This window comes from Podarcis tiliguerta, assembly GCF_965153285.1.
Source record: "Podarcis tiliguerta genome assembly, chromosome: 10".
Lineage (NCBI taxonomy): Eukaryota > Metazoa > Chordata > Lepidosauria > Squamata > Lacertidae > Podarcis > Podarcis tiliguerta.
Genome location: NC_139543.1, coordinates 49501997 through 49518602, shown reverse-complemented (window position 1 = coordinate 49518602; position 16606 = coordinate 49501997). Strand labels below are relative to the sequence as shown.

Sequence of the window (16606 nt, the reverse complement as noted above, 5' to 3'; positions counted from 1 at the left end):
AGGCTCTCCCAGCTCACTATGCCCTGTTATCCCCACCCCCCTTCAGTTTCTGACACCTTCTCTTCCCCATCTTCTCCCTGTGACCAGTTATCATTGTCCCTGCTCTGAGCCTTCTTTCCTTGGTGGTTCCCCAGCTGGTTCCTTCCACCATTCCTCTATATCCAACCAGTCCCTCAAAGAACTGTGATAAGATGCCTCTACTGTTTACTCCCATTCCCACATGCATCAGGTCTCCAGGCTCTAGAGCATTGGTGGGTGGGTGAGGACAGTCTACCTCTGACTTTGAAGTTATTCTCCTTTGACCAAAATTACCCGACTTTCCCCACTTCAGCAATTCCATTATGATTACAGTTAGCATTAAAGCTAACTGTATTTATTGTACAAATTTATAAACTGCTTCACAGCAAATTTATAAACTGCTTCACAGCCCGAGGGCATCAAAGCAGTGTTTGCTAAGGGTTGTTGGGAACTGAGGCTGTGTTTCAAAATGTGCTTTAAAGCTATAGCCTGTACACAGCTGAATAAGACTTAGTTCAGCCTTACGTAGCCTGCAATCCGACATACACTTAGTTCAGCTCAGTGCAGCAGCAAAAAGATGGGAGGCTCTAAATTCCACTTGGGAGCCTGCATGCCACGGTTTCGGCTTAGCAAGATGTGTGAACCAGGCCACTGAATCTAGGGACTAATACCAAAAAAAAAAAGTTTATTTGAGGACTTACTTGGATTACTTTTGGGAATTCTGTGAAATGTTTTCCTTCTAACAAATTAGGAGGATTGAATGGCAAGATTTCCCCTGGTCATTCAGAAAGTAAAGTGAATATTTTTCAGTATTCAAGCTGTAGATTGTAAGCCCATACATTAGCCAGTAGGCTCTTTTATGTTTGATTTTTTAAAATACTGGTATGAGGGGTTATGCTATAAATTAAATTTACTGAGGGACTGTATTGTAGTTAAGGGCAAATGTCGTTTTGATGGCTGTGCTCTACCTCTGCAGCTGCAGGCAGCAATGTTTCCATATATCAGTTGCTGGAAAACACGTGAGGGAAGACCGCTCTTGTGCTGGGAACCTGCTTGCTGGTTTCCTATAGGCATCTGGTTGGCCACTGTGAGAGCAGGCTGCTGGACAAGATGGGCCATTGGCCTGATTGAACAGGCTCTTGGGTGCTTATGATAAGACCAGTCCAAATCTCACTGAAAGCGGCTAGGAAGGTGCAATATAGATGCAAAGGTGTGCAGTTAGGCGGAGGCACTGCCCGCTGCAAAACACTTCTTACGTAGCCTGCAATCCGACATACACTTGCCAGTGTGTAGGTGATACTGAAATCAATGAGGGTTTCCCTCCTTTCTTCTGAAGACACATACAGAACTGCACTAAAGCAATGACAAACCTAGACAGCATCTTAAAAAGCAGAGACATCACCTTGCCAACAAAGGTCCATATAGTTAAAGATATGGTTTTCCCAGTAGTGATGTATGGAAGTGAGAGCTGGACCATAAAGAAGGCTGATTGCCAAAGAATTGATGCTTTTGAATTATGGTGCTGGAGGAGACTCTTGAGAGTCCCATGGATGCAAGAAGATCAAACCTATCCATTCTGAAGGAAATCAGCCCTGAGTGCTCACTGGAAGGACAGATCCTGAAGCTGAGGCTCCAATACTTTGGCCACCTCATGAGAAGAGAAGACTCCCTGGAAAAGACCCTGATGCTGGGAAAGATTGAGGGCACAAGGAGAAGGGGACGACAGAGGACAAGATGGTTGGACAGTGTTCTCAAAGCTATGACCATGAGTTTGACCAAACTGCGGGAAGCAGTGGAAGACAGGAGTGCCTGGCGTGCTCTGGTCCATGGGGTCACGAAGAGTCGGACACGACTAAACAACTAAACAACAACAAGAGTTTAAACTGGTCCGTCAACCCTAGAACAACAACGTCAGTCAACCATACGAACCTCCCGCAAGGGATTCTTTTGTCAAAGATGACCGCGCCCTAATCGGTAGCTAGGCAAGGAGCCCCACCATGCACTGCGCTCCGCCGGAGGGTTTGCAAAGCTCCTCGGGAAATGTAGTTTTCTCTAAAGAGCCGCCTCGGCGAAGCGCTCCCAGAGGTAAACAGAATCCAGCCAATAGCGAGTGGGCCGCCTGCCCACTCGGCCCTCTGCCAGCCAATCGGGAGGGCCAACACTGCTCTCCGGGGGCGGGGCTTGCTGCTGCTGCTGCTTCTCCCACCGCGCGTGGCGTAATCTGAGGTGAAAGGTAGAAGGGTCAGGGGAGGCGGCCACGGAGGCTGTTGCCGTTGAAGCTGCCGCGCGCCGGCAGGGGAGGAGGGGGAGGAGGAGGAGGCGGCAGCGGAGCAGAAGAGGCGGGAGGGGCTGCCTGGCCGCGCCCTGCCTCAGGGATGGCGTTGGAAGCGGCGCTGGCGGCGCTCGGTGGGCGCGGCGGCGGGGCCGAGCGGGACCTGAGTCGCTTCAATGAGCAGGTAACGACGAGGCAGCCGGCTGGGCTCGCCCCGCCTCGGAGCGCCTTTCTTTGCTCATGGCCCTCAGGAGAACGCCCACCCTTCTCTCGCCCCTCGAAGCGGCGCCGCGCCGGGTGGTCCGTTGGAATGCGGAGGGAGGGGCGGGACCCTCGGCCTCGCGCTGCTCTTTCCCGGTGGGCTGCCACTGGCGGAGCACCGGGAGGCCCAGTTCTTTGGTCTCCGAAGCGATTCGGAACCTCGCCCCCCCCAAACAGCTCTTCTCTGGCCATGGGGGGCTCTGAAGCGCATTTAGGCTGCCTTTGACACTCGCTTCCCAGCAGAATTGGGTCCTCGGTGCCCCCTTCGTGGCTGTGAGCAGATCTTTGCCAAATCTATCCAATCTGAAACAAAACAAAATTAAATAATTAAATAAAGATGTGGTTTTGTTTTGGAAAATCAATAAAAAGCATTTAAAAAACAACAACAAATCTATCCAATCTGATCAACCGAGATCAATTCTTGTAGCATTTACCCCAGTATCTTAATATTTTGCTGGAAGCCGCCCAGAGTGTCTGGGGAAACCCAGCCAGATGGGGGGGGGTATAAATAATATACTGTATTATTATTGTTGTTATTGTTATCTGCTGCAGCAGCCCTGTGCAGTCTTAGCATTTCTTTCCCTGTGGGAAGCATTATTTTTCTAATCTACTGCGTTTCGTATTGTAGGTAATCCCAATTATACTTGCCCTCCTTCCCCTGTCACGACCATTAGCAGCCTGCAGTTTCTCTTATATATATTTAAATAGGTTCTTTTTATGTTTTCCAATCATCTTCAGATCTGATCTTGACCACAGCAGAACGCACACCTTCCTAATAGATGTTATTTTTTCTTTTTGTTAGGATAATGGTCTATTCCCTTTCTTAAATGGCTGTATAATACTGCAAAGATCTGTAACAAGTTCAAAGAGTGTGTTGTAGCAAATATGTGTGGCCATAGCTATGCACATCTCTGGGTAGACTAAAGGGCACGTATTATAGCATGAGGAGGTTTGGAAACAAAGAATGCTTTAAAAAAAAACCAAGGTACATTTAAATAATGGCTATCTTCCTACAGTGTTGTGGCTACTAGAAGCTCCCTCCCCCAAATTTGTAGTATTTCCTGTTAGCTAGATTAGACAGCTGTCGTCGTCCCCCGTCCCCCCCCCTTTGTGCTGTGGATTGATCCATTAAGCATCCATGCTGCTTTGAGTTGAATGCTCTAAGCAAGGTTACCTTTGAAGCTTCAGTTGGCCCACCAAGCTGGTTGCTTAGTTACTGGAGTGCCAGCTATAGCAACATTGTTCCACTGATCTACATTGCTTTCTAGTGTATTGCAAAGGTAATTAAAATGTCTGATCTAAAGCCAACTGGTTGAAATATTTATTTCTTGATAGGTGTGTATTATATTCAAAGTGTATTATATCTGGGTTCAGATTTCAGGTTGCAGCCCATACCAGGAGATAAAGATACATGTTTAGTAGTTTTACATTTCTATATGGAGGTCAAATTGTCAGGCTCCTTACGCACTATGTTTAAAGGCCCTCTCTCTTGTTCTGGTCCAGCTGTGCATTCTTCCTGGTAAAGGTAAAGGGACCCCTGACCATTAGGTCCAGTCGTGACTGACTCTGGGGTTGCGGCGCTCATCTCACTTTATTGGCCTAGGGAGCCGGCGTACAGCTTCCGGGTCATGTGGCCAGCAGGACTAAGCCACTTCTGGTGAACCAGAGCAGCGCATGGAAATGCCGTTTACCTTCCCACTGGAGCAGTACCTATTTATCTACTTGCACTTTGAGGTGCTTTCTAACTGCTAGGTGGGCAGGAGCAGGGACCGAGCAACAGGAGCTCACCCTGTCGCAGGGATTCGAGCCACCGACCTTCTGACCGGCAAGTCCTAGGCTCTGTGGTTTAACCCACAGCGCCACCGGGCCTCTCCTTCTGATCTCCAGGAGCAAGCAGGATAGGAGGAAGTGATCCTTAAAATATTCTTCTAAGCCAGGGGCCTCCAATCTTTTAAGACCAGGGAGCACTTTTGGAAGGTTGGGGTGGGTATATGTCACAAAAAATGACTGCCGAAGGGGTGTGGCATAATGGTTTCAACGTAGGAGAAGTTGAGCCAGTGCAAACAGGAACTGAGCAGGACACGCAAACAACCTCTCATAAATTTCCCAGAAAATTTCCCAGGGACTCTTTGTTTTTCTTTTCTTTCTTTAATAAATTTTAATACCACTCTTCATCCAAGGATCACAAAGGAGGTGAAGGTTTACAATATAAAAACATAAAAAATAATTCCTCCCACACAGCTGAAAATGTCATACATAGATTGTTTAATTAGCCAAAAGCCGGGCAGAAGAGGAATTAACTGGTGCCCCCTGTCCTAAGCCATTTAGGGCTTTAAAGATAATAGCTGGATCGGTGTAATGTGATTAAAGGCCATCTTAGCAAGTGGTATACCTATAGTCTTGCAAGCATCACTTTGCTAATAAATTATCTGATAATAATACTATTAGAGTGCAAACCTAAATGCATATACTAGGGAGTAAGCCCCACTGAGCTCAGTGGAACTAACCTCTGAGTAAATGTGCTTAGAGTTGCACTGTTGACATCCTAAGGTTAGCCTCTGAGAGGATGATAAAGCATTTTCTGGCCAAATCAGAAAGCTTGTATGAGGACTATTAAAACATTTTAAAGAATGGATATTTGTTTTTTTGTTTTCAGAATAGGTCCACCTTCAAATTTGAAGCATCAGATGAAGAGAAAAGAAAGGTAAGAAACACAGAAACAGGCGTGGGGACGTGTTTCTTCATGGTACACTGAGATATAGGGTTCTTACGGGCTATAGGTAGTCTGCTTTTCCTCTCCCTGCTTTGCGTCTGTTATAACAATGCCAGGATTTGTTGGCGACCATTATACTTAGGGTTGTTTCTGTCGTGTATATTTGAGGTTTGTTGAATTTAATAACTTAAAATCAAACTTGGGCCTGGGCCTGTTGTTGTTCAACATCTTTATAAATGACTTGGATGAAGGTATTGAGGGAATGCTCATCAAATTTGCAGACGACACCAAGCTAGGAGGGGTAGCCAGTGCGCTGAAGACAGAATCTGGTTTCAATATGACCTTAACAGATCAGAGAACTTGGTCTAAACTAAAAAGAAAGAAAGAAAGAAAAAGAATTTCAATAGCTGCAAATGTAGGCAGGAAAAACCAGCTGCACAGATATAAAGTGGGGAATACCTGTATTGACAGTAGTACATGTGAAAAGGATCTAGGGATCTTAGTAGACCACAAGCTTAACCTGAGCCAAAAGTGTGATACAGAAGCGGAAGCAGCTAGTGCTACAGTGGCATTGTACCATCAGCAGGTGTTCTGTTCCCTTAGATTAGAAGATGTCAGTGTGGAATCAGCCCCCCCCTTTTTTTTGTTTGTGTATATATAGGTTTCACCCTTTTTTCTTTTTTCTTTGGTATCATAATTTGTAAACACAAAGTTGCTGAAATTCAGAACAATATTCATTGTTGGGCATTAGTAATTTTAGGCTTTTTAAAAGTCACACCTTCCAAATTGCAGTGAATCCAGAAAATAAGCATTAATATGTATAGAAGGGCTTATTTTTGCATGTGAAATTATACAGATAACTATATCATCATATTTTATATACTCTGATTGCAGCAGTAGTAAATTTGTTCCTTCCGCTCAACAACATAGCAGTTGAAAGCTGTGGGGAAATGGGCAAGAAGGTAAAATATTTTCCCTCTTAAAATAGGAAGAGACATAGTTGCCACATATATAAAGAATTAACATTTCATATCAGTTGTCCCAATGCATGCATCTGTAGTTAATGTGAATTGATCATTGTATTTTACTTTAGAAGGTGTATTCATAAAACTATTTGGATTTAAGAGATGATGAGTTATGTTTGTGACAGTACACTTTGTTTGGAAAAAAAGGCTTCATGGGTCATGATAGTGACTCTGCCTTTTCACCTTATTTGTGGTGAAGTTTAACATAATGATATAGACAAGTAGCTTTCTAATTTGTTACAATGGTAATTTGCTAGTTCATGGAGATGTCTGTATCCACACTCTGTGACTTCCAAGGATTTTTAAAATTGTGCCTTGGGTTGCCTGTTCACCATAGTCTCTCTTTAGGGCAGGGATGTGAAAATCTGTGCCCCCCCCCCCAGATTATTATTATTATTATTATTATTTTATACCCCGCCCATCTGGCTGGGTTTCCCCAGATGTTGCTGGTCTAGAACGCCCAACATGGCCACTTGTCAGGGATGATGGGTGCATCTGGAGGGCAACTGGTTTTTCATCTCTACTTCAGCACATCTAGATTATGGGTCACATGGGGAGACACCATAGTATACCTAAAGTCAGTGGAAGATGCAGGTAAATTAGTGAATAATATTCACCTGCAAATTTCACATAAGCGCTAGTACTGCTGGCTGATAGAGGAGCCTTTTTGGCACTGCTAGTGTATGTATAATTACTGCCTAATGCATTAGAGACCTTTTTGTTGTTCCTCAGAGTCTGCTCTTCTCCCTTCTCTCTCCCCTCCCGCCTCGCCCCAGTAGATGAGTCATCAGTTGCAATGCAATCAGGGGTTTCTCTGGAGAACATGCTTTAAAAAACCCCCCACATATTACAAGCTGTCTTCTAACTGTAATAAGTACATATCAGATTCTTAAAAGATAGGTGAGCGCTGATTGTCTAGGCCTGATTGCTTTTGCCTTAAGGTGGGGAAATGAAGGTAATTGGGAAAATAAATGCTAAAAACAGGAACTGAGTGTAAAGAGATGACTTATGGCTCCCTGAAAATGCTGGCAGTCTGGAACAATATGGAGGCAAGGTGTATAATTCACTGACTCACTAAATGAACTTAATCTGCAACTTAATAGGGGTGGTTCAAATTCTGTTCTTTTAAATCCTTAATTGCTGGCTGTTCTAGTCACTAAGTTATTCGGCATAATTCATTTTCTCCATGACTAAAACGTTTGTCCTTGTTGTCTTCACCATTATCATACTATGCTGACAAAAGAACCCCTAAACAATGCAGATAAGAAAAAAGTGTAAATATTTTCCCCTCAACCCCAAATTGTGTTTTGCTAACCATAGGTAGCAGGAACAAATTATCCATGTAGGGCTCCACACAATGTGACGTGCCTTCTTACCGTGTCTTGTTCCATTCTCATGCTCTCAATACTCCCCCCACCTCTCCAATTTAGCCACCCCAGGAGCACAGCATGCAAAAATATTTGACAGTGGACTCTATTATTAGATTCTAAATCACTAGCATGCAGCTTAAATTAAGGTGCCGTGGTTTCAGTGGCACCAGGGGTCAACAAAACCCACCTTTCTTGCTTGTCGTAGTAGATTAATGAATTTCTCTCTCTTTAATATATCTTAGGTCAGTGTTAGCTGGGTGTTGGCTGTTATTTTAGATCACAATTTCCCACCATCCCTGGTCATTCACCATGTAGTCTGTGGTTGATGGGAATTGGAGGTCACCATGTTGGATACCCTCTGCACTCCTGCTTTGGCAGCAGTTGCTATCCATATTGTGTGTAGCTGGGCAATTCCAGAAATATCTAGAATCCTCCTGCATCATAGAGACTTACGTTTTTTGTGTTATAAACTTTCACTTTGTCAGATATATTAGGTGATGTTTGTGTAGGTGTGGCTTGTTATGGACAATTGCCAGCTACAGTTTGCATGGCACAACAACTTGCTGGTCTGTGTTTGGCAGAATAGGATGTTTTGCCTCCCTTCCCCACCCTCCCAGGCCAACTTGGGTTCAACTTGAATAGCACTTGCTATTCTCAGGGGCTATTTTCAGGTCAGATTTTAACTAGCCTCTTTATCCTGCATAGGCAACAGTAGGAATGCTATTAGCCCATACAAGAGTGGTGTGAGAATTATAGAGTAACTAGACAGAGATTCCAGCTTATTTATGGACTACTTTATTCCCAGAGTTCTCATTGACTTGATTATAGTCATTCTGACCAATGAAAGGCTGCAGAACTCAATTGAATTCAATAAATTAAGAACATGCCTATCTCATGAGCCCCCTAGGGAGGGCTTAATTAAAATCAACTGAGAATTTAAAATTGAGAAGACCCTGGGTCAAAAGACATAATGAACTGCAAAATCTTAAGGCCAGGCCAGGAGAAGGAAGCATGACATGATGCCAATTATTATTTGTTCGGGAGGCTAGGAACATCATGTACTTTAGTAAATAATCCCCAAGGAGACTAAAATACTAGGGGCTGCCAGTGGCCCTGTGTAGTGTGGTACGTGACACTTTTTTCTGGCTGGGCAGTTTTGTAGGGTGTTTTTTGTTTTGCTTCCCTGCTCTTTGTGCTTCCCAAGTGTTTCTAGAGCAAAAAACACCCCACCATGTAGAATTTTCAGTGGAAGCTTCCACAAAACAGTCCTTTTTGTATTGTTTGGTCTCTCCATCGATGAAAACAAAATGGCTGCAAGGTTCAGTAAGATCTTTGCAATTCCAGAATGGCTAGCTGAAGTATTTTACTTTGCTATATGTGGGAAACTGCATTTGGTCAACCCCATGGGGGTTCTGCATTCCTGCATGCCTTTATCTGATCTGTTTACTGTAATGGATTTGGAGTTGATAGCAGAATGCTCTCTGGCCAAGATAGTACTCACTGGTTTTAGAGTGATACTTGTTGCTTTATTTCTAATCTCTTATTAAGCATTTATGAACCTAACACAAATCAATTTCTGAGTTAGTGCACCGAGCAAATAATAGAAAGTTCAGCTGCATAGGTGATAAATGTTGAAGAGAGAATTTTCTCATGTCTCAGAAATTATCTTTGCTGTACAGAGTACACACTATGCTTGCATTTGTTAGCAACCTGGCACTGTTACTTGAAAATGACACAAGCCACTATACAGCTTTGTAGAGCTTTAATATGGTCATCAGCCCTTGAACTTGGCCATGATTTGTACATAAATGCAGTAGGTTTGTACCATATACTTGCAAGTTTGTGAGAGCTGTACCCTATGAGGCAGTCTAAAACTGGTAATTTAAAAAAAAATTCTTGATTTGATAACCACTTTATAATGTGGTGGTACATAAATTTTGTTAAATAAATAAAATATTTTGTTTGCTTTTTTAACCTAAGTTAAAGGATGCATCAATAGCAGTAGTAGAGTAGTTACTGTAGTCCAAAGTGCCTACAGCTATATGCATGGGTGCAACTTGCTTTTTACTTAAAAAAACTGAGTTCCTGTGATTATATCATCCTATTCAGGAGCATCCTATACTTTCTGTGGCACAACTGAAGACATTCCTGTGATGCTTTAGATCAGAGCCAGCAATTGATATGCTAGAGAAAAGCCAAGTTGTACTATTCTTATTTGAATCCATTTGTTGACCAAATCAGACATAATCTAGTTCTGATTGATGCAGCCTTCCTTTTGATATAATTTCACAAACTGTGAGCCACACAGCATACGATAAGCTGAAGCTAAAAATTTTTTAATACCATTGATACTCTATGACAAATCAGAGGTGGGGATGGGTTATGGGTGTGTTACATTGCAGGGCAGAATGGTAAAATCTCATTCCTTTTTTCCTGTATGTTCAGCAACTATGTGAAGGAATATTGCTTTTACTGGACAAAGATATAAAAACATCCTGTAAAGTCATTTGCCTGGAGGCTCTCCGCATACTCTCAAGAGACAAAAAAGTATTGGTTCCTGTAACAACAAAGAAAAATATGCAGATCTTGATGAAGCTGGCAAAGCTGGACACTATGGAGGATTCTTTGGAAGATGTGACAGATTTCCCTGTCATAGTGGAAGCTTTAAAATGCCTTTGCAACATTGTTTTTAATAGTCCGGCCGCACAGAAACTCAGTCTGGAACTGAACCTGGCAGCTATGCTTTGCAATCTCCTGAAAAAATGCAAGGATCAACAATTTGTCGAAGACATTAAATGCTTTGATTTGCGTCTCCTCTTCCTCCTCTCCCTTCTGCACACAGATATCAGGTCACAGTTGCGTTATGATCTCCAGGGATTGCCACTGTTGACTCAGGCCTTGGAAAGTGCATTTAGCATAAGATGGACAGATAAATACATCACAGCTGAAGACCAGGAAATGTCACCGTTGTCACTGCAAGAGACAGATTGTGCCGTCGAAGCACTGAAAGCTCTCTTTAATGTAACTCTTGACAGCTGGAATGTACACAGTGAGGTAAGATTTGAGTCTGACATATCTTGCCCAGGGTTATTTCTCTACCAGAGGATTGCATCTGAGACTACAATTTTACATCCTTGCCATTGCAACAGTTGATTGGGAGTAGCATCCCAAACGCAATGCAGGATGCAGCATAAATTTCAAAAGCAGAGTCTTCTGTTTATCTGAAACTGAATTTTCCAGTTTCTGGAGTCCAAGCTCAAGTGTCCAGGACAATAGGACCTATGATTTAGCTAAGTGTTGCATAATGGTGCCCTCATTATATGGCACAGAATATTCTGTCCATATTATTTGATCTATTGTTTGGATGCAGTTTGGCTGACTAGAAAGGCCCCACCACCACCAAGCAAAAAAGTAATTCTTGGGAGATGTGGACACACCAGAAGAAATAGGAGATAGGAAATAGGAAGAAATAGGAGATGTGGACACACCAGAAGAAATAGGAGTAACTTAATCTCCAATGTGCTGGCCTGCAAACAGTGCCAAAGAGAAGTACTACTCCTGTTTGAGTGTGAAAGAAAACACACCATATGTAACTTTTAACTGCCAAGTTTTAATTGTAAGTGGACATTTCCAAAAGATATTCAGCATGGCTCATTATGAAAGAAACCTTGTCTTACGTTTCTAATAATCTAAAAGTACTGTAAATGGTACACTAACTACAGAATTGCAAGGTGTTGCAGATATACCGTATTTTTTGGCCCATAGGGCGCACCTAGTTTGGGGTGGGGGGAGGAATAAAGAACAAATTTTTTTTCCGGGATGTAGGCAGCTCTCTGCAAGCCGTGGGAGCCCAGCGCGAAGTCGCCCGGGGCGCGCTCCGCTGTGGGCCCCGGGCTTCGGGATGCAGGCTGCTATCCGCAAGCCTAGGGAGCCCGGCAGGAACTCCCGCGGGCTCCCATGGCTTGCGGATAGCTTCCTGAAGCCTGGAGAGCGAGAGGGGTCGGTGTGCTCCAGGCTTCAGCAAAAGCCTGCATTCGCCCCATAGGACGCACACACATTTCCCCTTCATTTTTGGAGGGGGAAAAGTGCGTCCTATAGGGCGAAAAATACGGTAATTCAGGATGGAAAGATCAAATCTATAAGGGAGAAAAATTGAATTGGCCTTGATTTTCTCCCCCCCCCCTTTTTTTTTTTTGGTAGTAATTTTGAAAATTAGAATTTGGGTAAGAGTTTCAAAGGAGTATTGCTTCTTGCATGTTCTGCCCCATCTTGTTTTGGCCCTTAGTAAGGAGAAGAGCAAAGGAAGCTATGGGGAAGGGCAAGACTGAACCGTGGATGATCCGACTATGTATGTAAGAAGGCCGGGTTGCTGCGGTGGGGGAATTGTTTGTTTTAACACCAGATTTGAAGAACTGTCAAGAAGAGCCAATTCAGTTGTGGAGAAAATAATACCTGGCAAGAATGGCATGATTTTGCATGAATAATAATTGAAGCCTTACTTCTATTACTTATTTTGAAGACTGAGAAAACATGTGAACATATGAAGCAAAGTTCACACACCCATATGGGTTTTGTACTGTGCCAGCCCTTTTAATTTAATCCCTGTTCTAATTAGGACTCTTACAAGTCCCCATTTGCAGCCTTGATAATTAAATATGTTTCTCTTCATAATTTGTATGTCCACAGAACGATTCTCATGAATTTCGTTACATGACTGCCATTCTTCGTCACTGCTTATTAACTCTGGGTCCTACTGAAGACAAAACTGAAGAGTTACACAGGTTAGTGAAATTGCAGGTCCATTTATTTTAGAAATAAATGCTTCTTGTTTGGCTAGGTCAGGGTTAGGGAACCGGTGGCCCAGGCATCTAGCAAAATCTGCAAGGCCGCAAGTTCCCCATCCTTGGGGTAAGTGCTTGTCTGCTTGATCTAATACATCTTTGCTTGCAGCACTCTGTTAACCTTTGGGTTGTTTTTTAAAGTGAAATCCAATACTTGTAAAATCTTTTTCTTTTTCTTTGAATAAGTAAAACATTAGGGTTGGTGCGGAATTATTGAAATAAGACTTTGCCAGTTGCCTCAAATGCAGTACTGTTCGATGGCAGTAGTTTTCTTAGCACTTGGACATGTTGCCAATCAAACGACTTACCTAACAAGTGTGCACACGTGTGCAGAGAAGTGAAGTGGATTACCTCTGCTGGAGCAAAGATGTATACTGAAAGCCCAGAAAGGTTGATGATTTGTTTTTTTTTCTTGGCTTTGGATACTTATTGTCTAAGCCAGGATTAATTTCCATCCTTCCCGAAGCACTCACAATGGTGAATCTAAGTAAAAGTGTGGATCTTAAGATACAACATTGTGTTGGAGGATATTTGAAAGCCTTTTCCTCTGTTGTACATATTAAATGGAAGATTAAATTTTGATTCAAAAGCTCTGGAAATATAAGACTGTGTTGTGTGGCCCTGTACATGCCATTGCAAAATTTCTTTGTACACCGGACCAGCGCATGGCTTCCAATGGTGGACTCTCCTTCATTAGAGGTTTTTAAGCAGAGGCTGGATAGCCATCTGTCATGGATGCTTTAGTTGAGATTCCTGCATTGCAGGGGGTTGGACTAGATGACCCTCTGCGTCCTTTCCAATTTTATGATTCTGCAGCCTTGACAAAATGGTGGAAGGGCTCACCTTAGTGAATTGGCCTTAAGGATAAATAGGTTTGCGGGGGGGGGGGGGGTCAGGCTGCTGCTTAAGGCACAGTCTGGTAAGAATTCTGGTTCTGGGGTCCACAGCCATAGCCAGCACAGTCAAGTCATTTGTGTATGGGCACACAAGCATGCCCCTTAATATTTTGGTCCTCAAGCTCTGAGCCTCCATATGTATGTATGGTACTTCAAGTAAAAGTCAGAATCTGCTGTAAATAAGAACATAAGAGCCTGCTGGGCCGGGCCAGTGGCCCACCTAGTCCAACATCCTGTTCTCTAAGTGGCCAACCAGGTGACTGTAGGAAACCCACAAGCAGGATTCGAGCGCAAGAGCACTCTTCCCCCCCCCCCCCCCCGCTTCCCACCCCAACCCCATGGTTTCCAGCAGCTGATATAAATAAACAGTGGCCTTCTGTACCAGGTACCATTGAGATACCTAGAACCTCATTAATTGCTCACTTGTTTCCCTTCTTCCCTGCCAATATCTCAAAACATTTGTGGGTTGGCCTTGGCATTAAGAGCATAACCTGAAGCAAAGCCTGCCAAAGGTGAGTTTCTTTATCTTGCTAACGCCTAGCTCTGCCTGATCCCTTATGTTAGGCATTTAACAGCTGCAGCCACACTACCGTGTTAGTAGCGCTCTGTGATCAACCCTGCTCCGTTATTTCTGACTCCAGACCCAGTTCTGCAGTCTTCCCTGGCTCATCATAACCTAGTCTTTCTACCCTGCACTCTGTAGTTAACAATTCCGTTCCTTGTTCTCAATAGCCCTGTTCAGGCATTCTTAATGTCGCTTAAATGAATACATGAGGAGCATAGAGCATGCATGAATGTGCATAACTGTTCTCCTTCTGCATATTCAAGGGCAACTGTCAGCAGTAGGAAGGCTTCCCTTCTGCAAACAGTTGCCATTCAACACATGGAGATAGGAATGATGGAGCAGAGCTAACAAACTTGTGCACTCTTTCCTTCTCACCTGTTCATTTAAGCCCCATTTACGTACACCTGAATAGGGCTAATATGTTGTTGTTTTGTGCTGTTCCCTTACCTGCTCATATCTACCTTAAGACCTGTTCAGGCATTACTTTGCTCTTCCCCTACATGGTGAGTTCAGGGACAGTCCTCAAACTCATGCACTGCATCTCTGCTCCGTTTTCCTGTGCATAAAGAGGGTGATGCCCAAACCATCATTTGAACACTTGGTCTCTCTTGACCTGGATATCTAACACACACACACACACATACACCCTTCTGACAGTGAATGGGGAACAGAGAATGAACACAACCTCAAGGTTCATCTTGCTTGAAGGTGAGGACGGGGGAGTAACATCTGAACAGGCCGTGGGATAACAAACCCTTTAGGATTCTCTCCTGTTTGGTACTATCCAGTGGCTGGTGCTGTAGTAGTAGTAGTGTGTAGCCGTTTTAATATTTATATTTGGCTCTCACATGACTTGATATTTCTTCATTTGGACCTCCTTTGGCTAAAAAGGCCAGGTGTTTCTCTGCTTGTTCTGTTATGTCCCTGTTCTATATCATCCTGAAACATGTAGACCTGTTAATATATCCTGGAGGAGGCAATTTTCTTTCTTTTTGCTAATGCTCACTTTCTTTTTGGTCAAAATCACTGTGCTTCATTCTCGCTAAGCTCAAGCTGTCAGGAAGGCTCATGACTGTAGAAGACCTAGACAACTACATGAGTTTCCGTGAGATTTGGTGAGGGAATGCTCCTTGCTCTTTGAAAATTTAATGGCAGAAATAACATTAAGCCTAGTTCTGATGTGATGACACACCTGCCTTTTTTATTTAGGAAGTATAAGTAGTACTTACTCCACATTTTTGTTCAAGAGCAACTGTCTGAACTGAAGTTTTATGCTTGCTTCTGATGTATTTTTGAATGATATGTTAATTGTTAGTATTGGAGTACATAACCATAAAAAGTTACTATGACTATTACAGACTTCTTATTTTAGTAAACTGCTTTGAGCACAAAAATGGTTCGTACTTTAGTATTTTTATTTTGCTTTTTATGTATTCCTTTGAAGGCCTATAAGGTGGAAAAGCAATCTAAAAACCTAAAAATATTTTGCGGTGGGTTTCTTTGTAACCATAGAGGATTGCAAACTTTATAATGAACACACAGATACTTGACTCATTGTGGTTAGCATGCAAATGATCAGCCTTGTCAACCCAGTGAATTATATAAGATGGATGGAGGCTTATTGGTGGTATAGTCCTGTGCTCGAACAAAAAATGTTAATGTGCGCAGAGGGGTGAGAGAGCACAGAACTGCTTCACTCTCTTTGCATGGAAGATTTAGGTCTCTTAACAGAAGGTGTATCAAAGTCGTCAAAGAGAAGGGTTGGTTTTATCAAAGAAATTTATTGGTGGTTATAACAATTTAATTTTTTGTTTACAAATGTTGCCCCCTATTCACCGACCCCAAATTGCTCCAGAGGATTGGGGATCATATAGGAGGAGAACAGGGAAGTTCTCTTACACTCACAAACTGTGTTCCACATACACCAGGGGTCAGCAACCTTTTTCAGCTGTGGGCTGGTCCACCGTCCCTCAGACCATGTGGTGGGCCGGACAATATTTTTTTGGAAAAAATGAATGCGTTCCTATGCCCCACAAATAACCCAGAGAGGCATTTTAAATAAAAGCACACATTCTACTCATGTAAAAACACCAGGCAGGCCCTACAAATAACCCACAGATGCATTTTAATTAAAAGGACACATTCAATCCGCAGGCCGGATTGAGAAGGCGATTGGGCCGCATCTGGCCCCTGGGCCTTAGGTTGCCTACCCCGGATATACACAGTTATTTACTCAGATACAACCCAGAACATTTTCATTGTCCAATAACACAATCCACACCCTTGGTTATGCAGCCCTCAACTGCTTATGAGTGCAATTGTGAAATTAAAAATTTATACCCATGTAAGAAACACGCGGGTGGTGCTGTGGTCTAAACCACAGAGCCTAGGACTTGCTGATCAGAAGGTTGGCGGTTTGAATCCCCACGACAGGTTGAGCTCCCGTTGCTTGGTCCCAGCTCCTGCCAACCTAGCAGTTCAAAAGCACGTCAAAGTGCAAGTAGATCAATAGGTACCACTCCGGCAGGAAAGTAAATGGCATTTCCGTGCACTGCTCTGGTTTGCCAGAAGTGGCTTAGTCATGCTGGCCACATGACCTGGAAGCTGTACACTGGCTCCCTCGGCCAGTAAAGCGAGATGAGCAC

At 43.3% G+C, this 16606-nt stretch overlaps 1 protein-coding gene and 1 long non-coding RNA gene across 6 annotated transcripts in view; one reads left to right on the top strand and one right to left on the bottom strand.

The window, feature by feature from the left end:
* Positions 1–1318: 1318 nt before the first annotated feature.
* On the bottom strand, positions 1319–2107 carry LOC310658395. Its single transcript, XR_014502303.1, has 2 exons — positions 1880–2107; positions 1319–1371 (listed from the first exon to the last, which is right to left on the bottom strand). It is a non-coding gene; the product is annotated as an uncharacterized lncRNA (long non-coding RNA).
* Positions 2108–2227: 120 nt separating this feature from the next.
* The window catches only part of RIC8B (RIC8 guanine nucleotide exchange factor B), a 28595-nt gene continuing 14216 nt past the window's right edge, over positions 2228–16606 (top strand). For 3 of the 5 annotated variants that reach the window (XR_014502291.1, XR_014502292.1, XM_083400229.1), the window contains exons 1-4: positions 2228–2474; positions 5208–5255; positions 10105–10713; positions 12346–12440. Coding sequence is in view for 2 of the 5 variants with exons in the window: in XM_083400229.1 (XP_083256355.1) it covers positions 2394–2474; positions 5208–5255; positions 10105–10713; positions 12346–12440 (833 nt within the window). In the remaining 3 variants the exon portion in view is untranslated. The remainder of the gene's footprint in view (positions 2475–5207; positions 5256–10104; positions 10714–12345; positions 12441–16606) is intronic. The other 2 variants (XR_014502293.1, XM_083400230.1) reach the window with 1 other exon arrangement.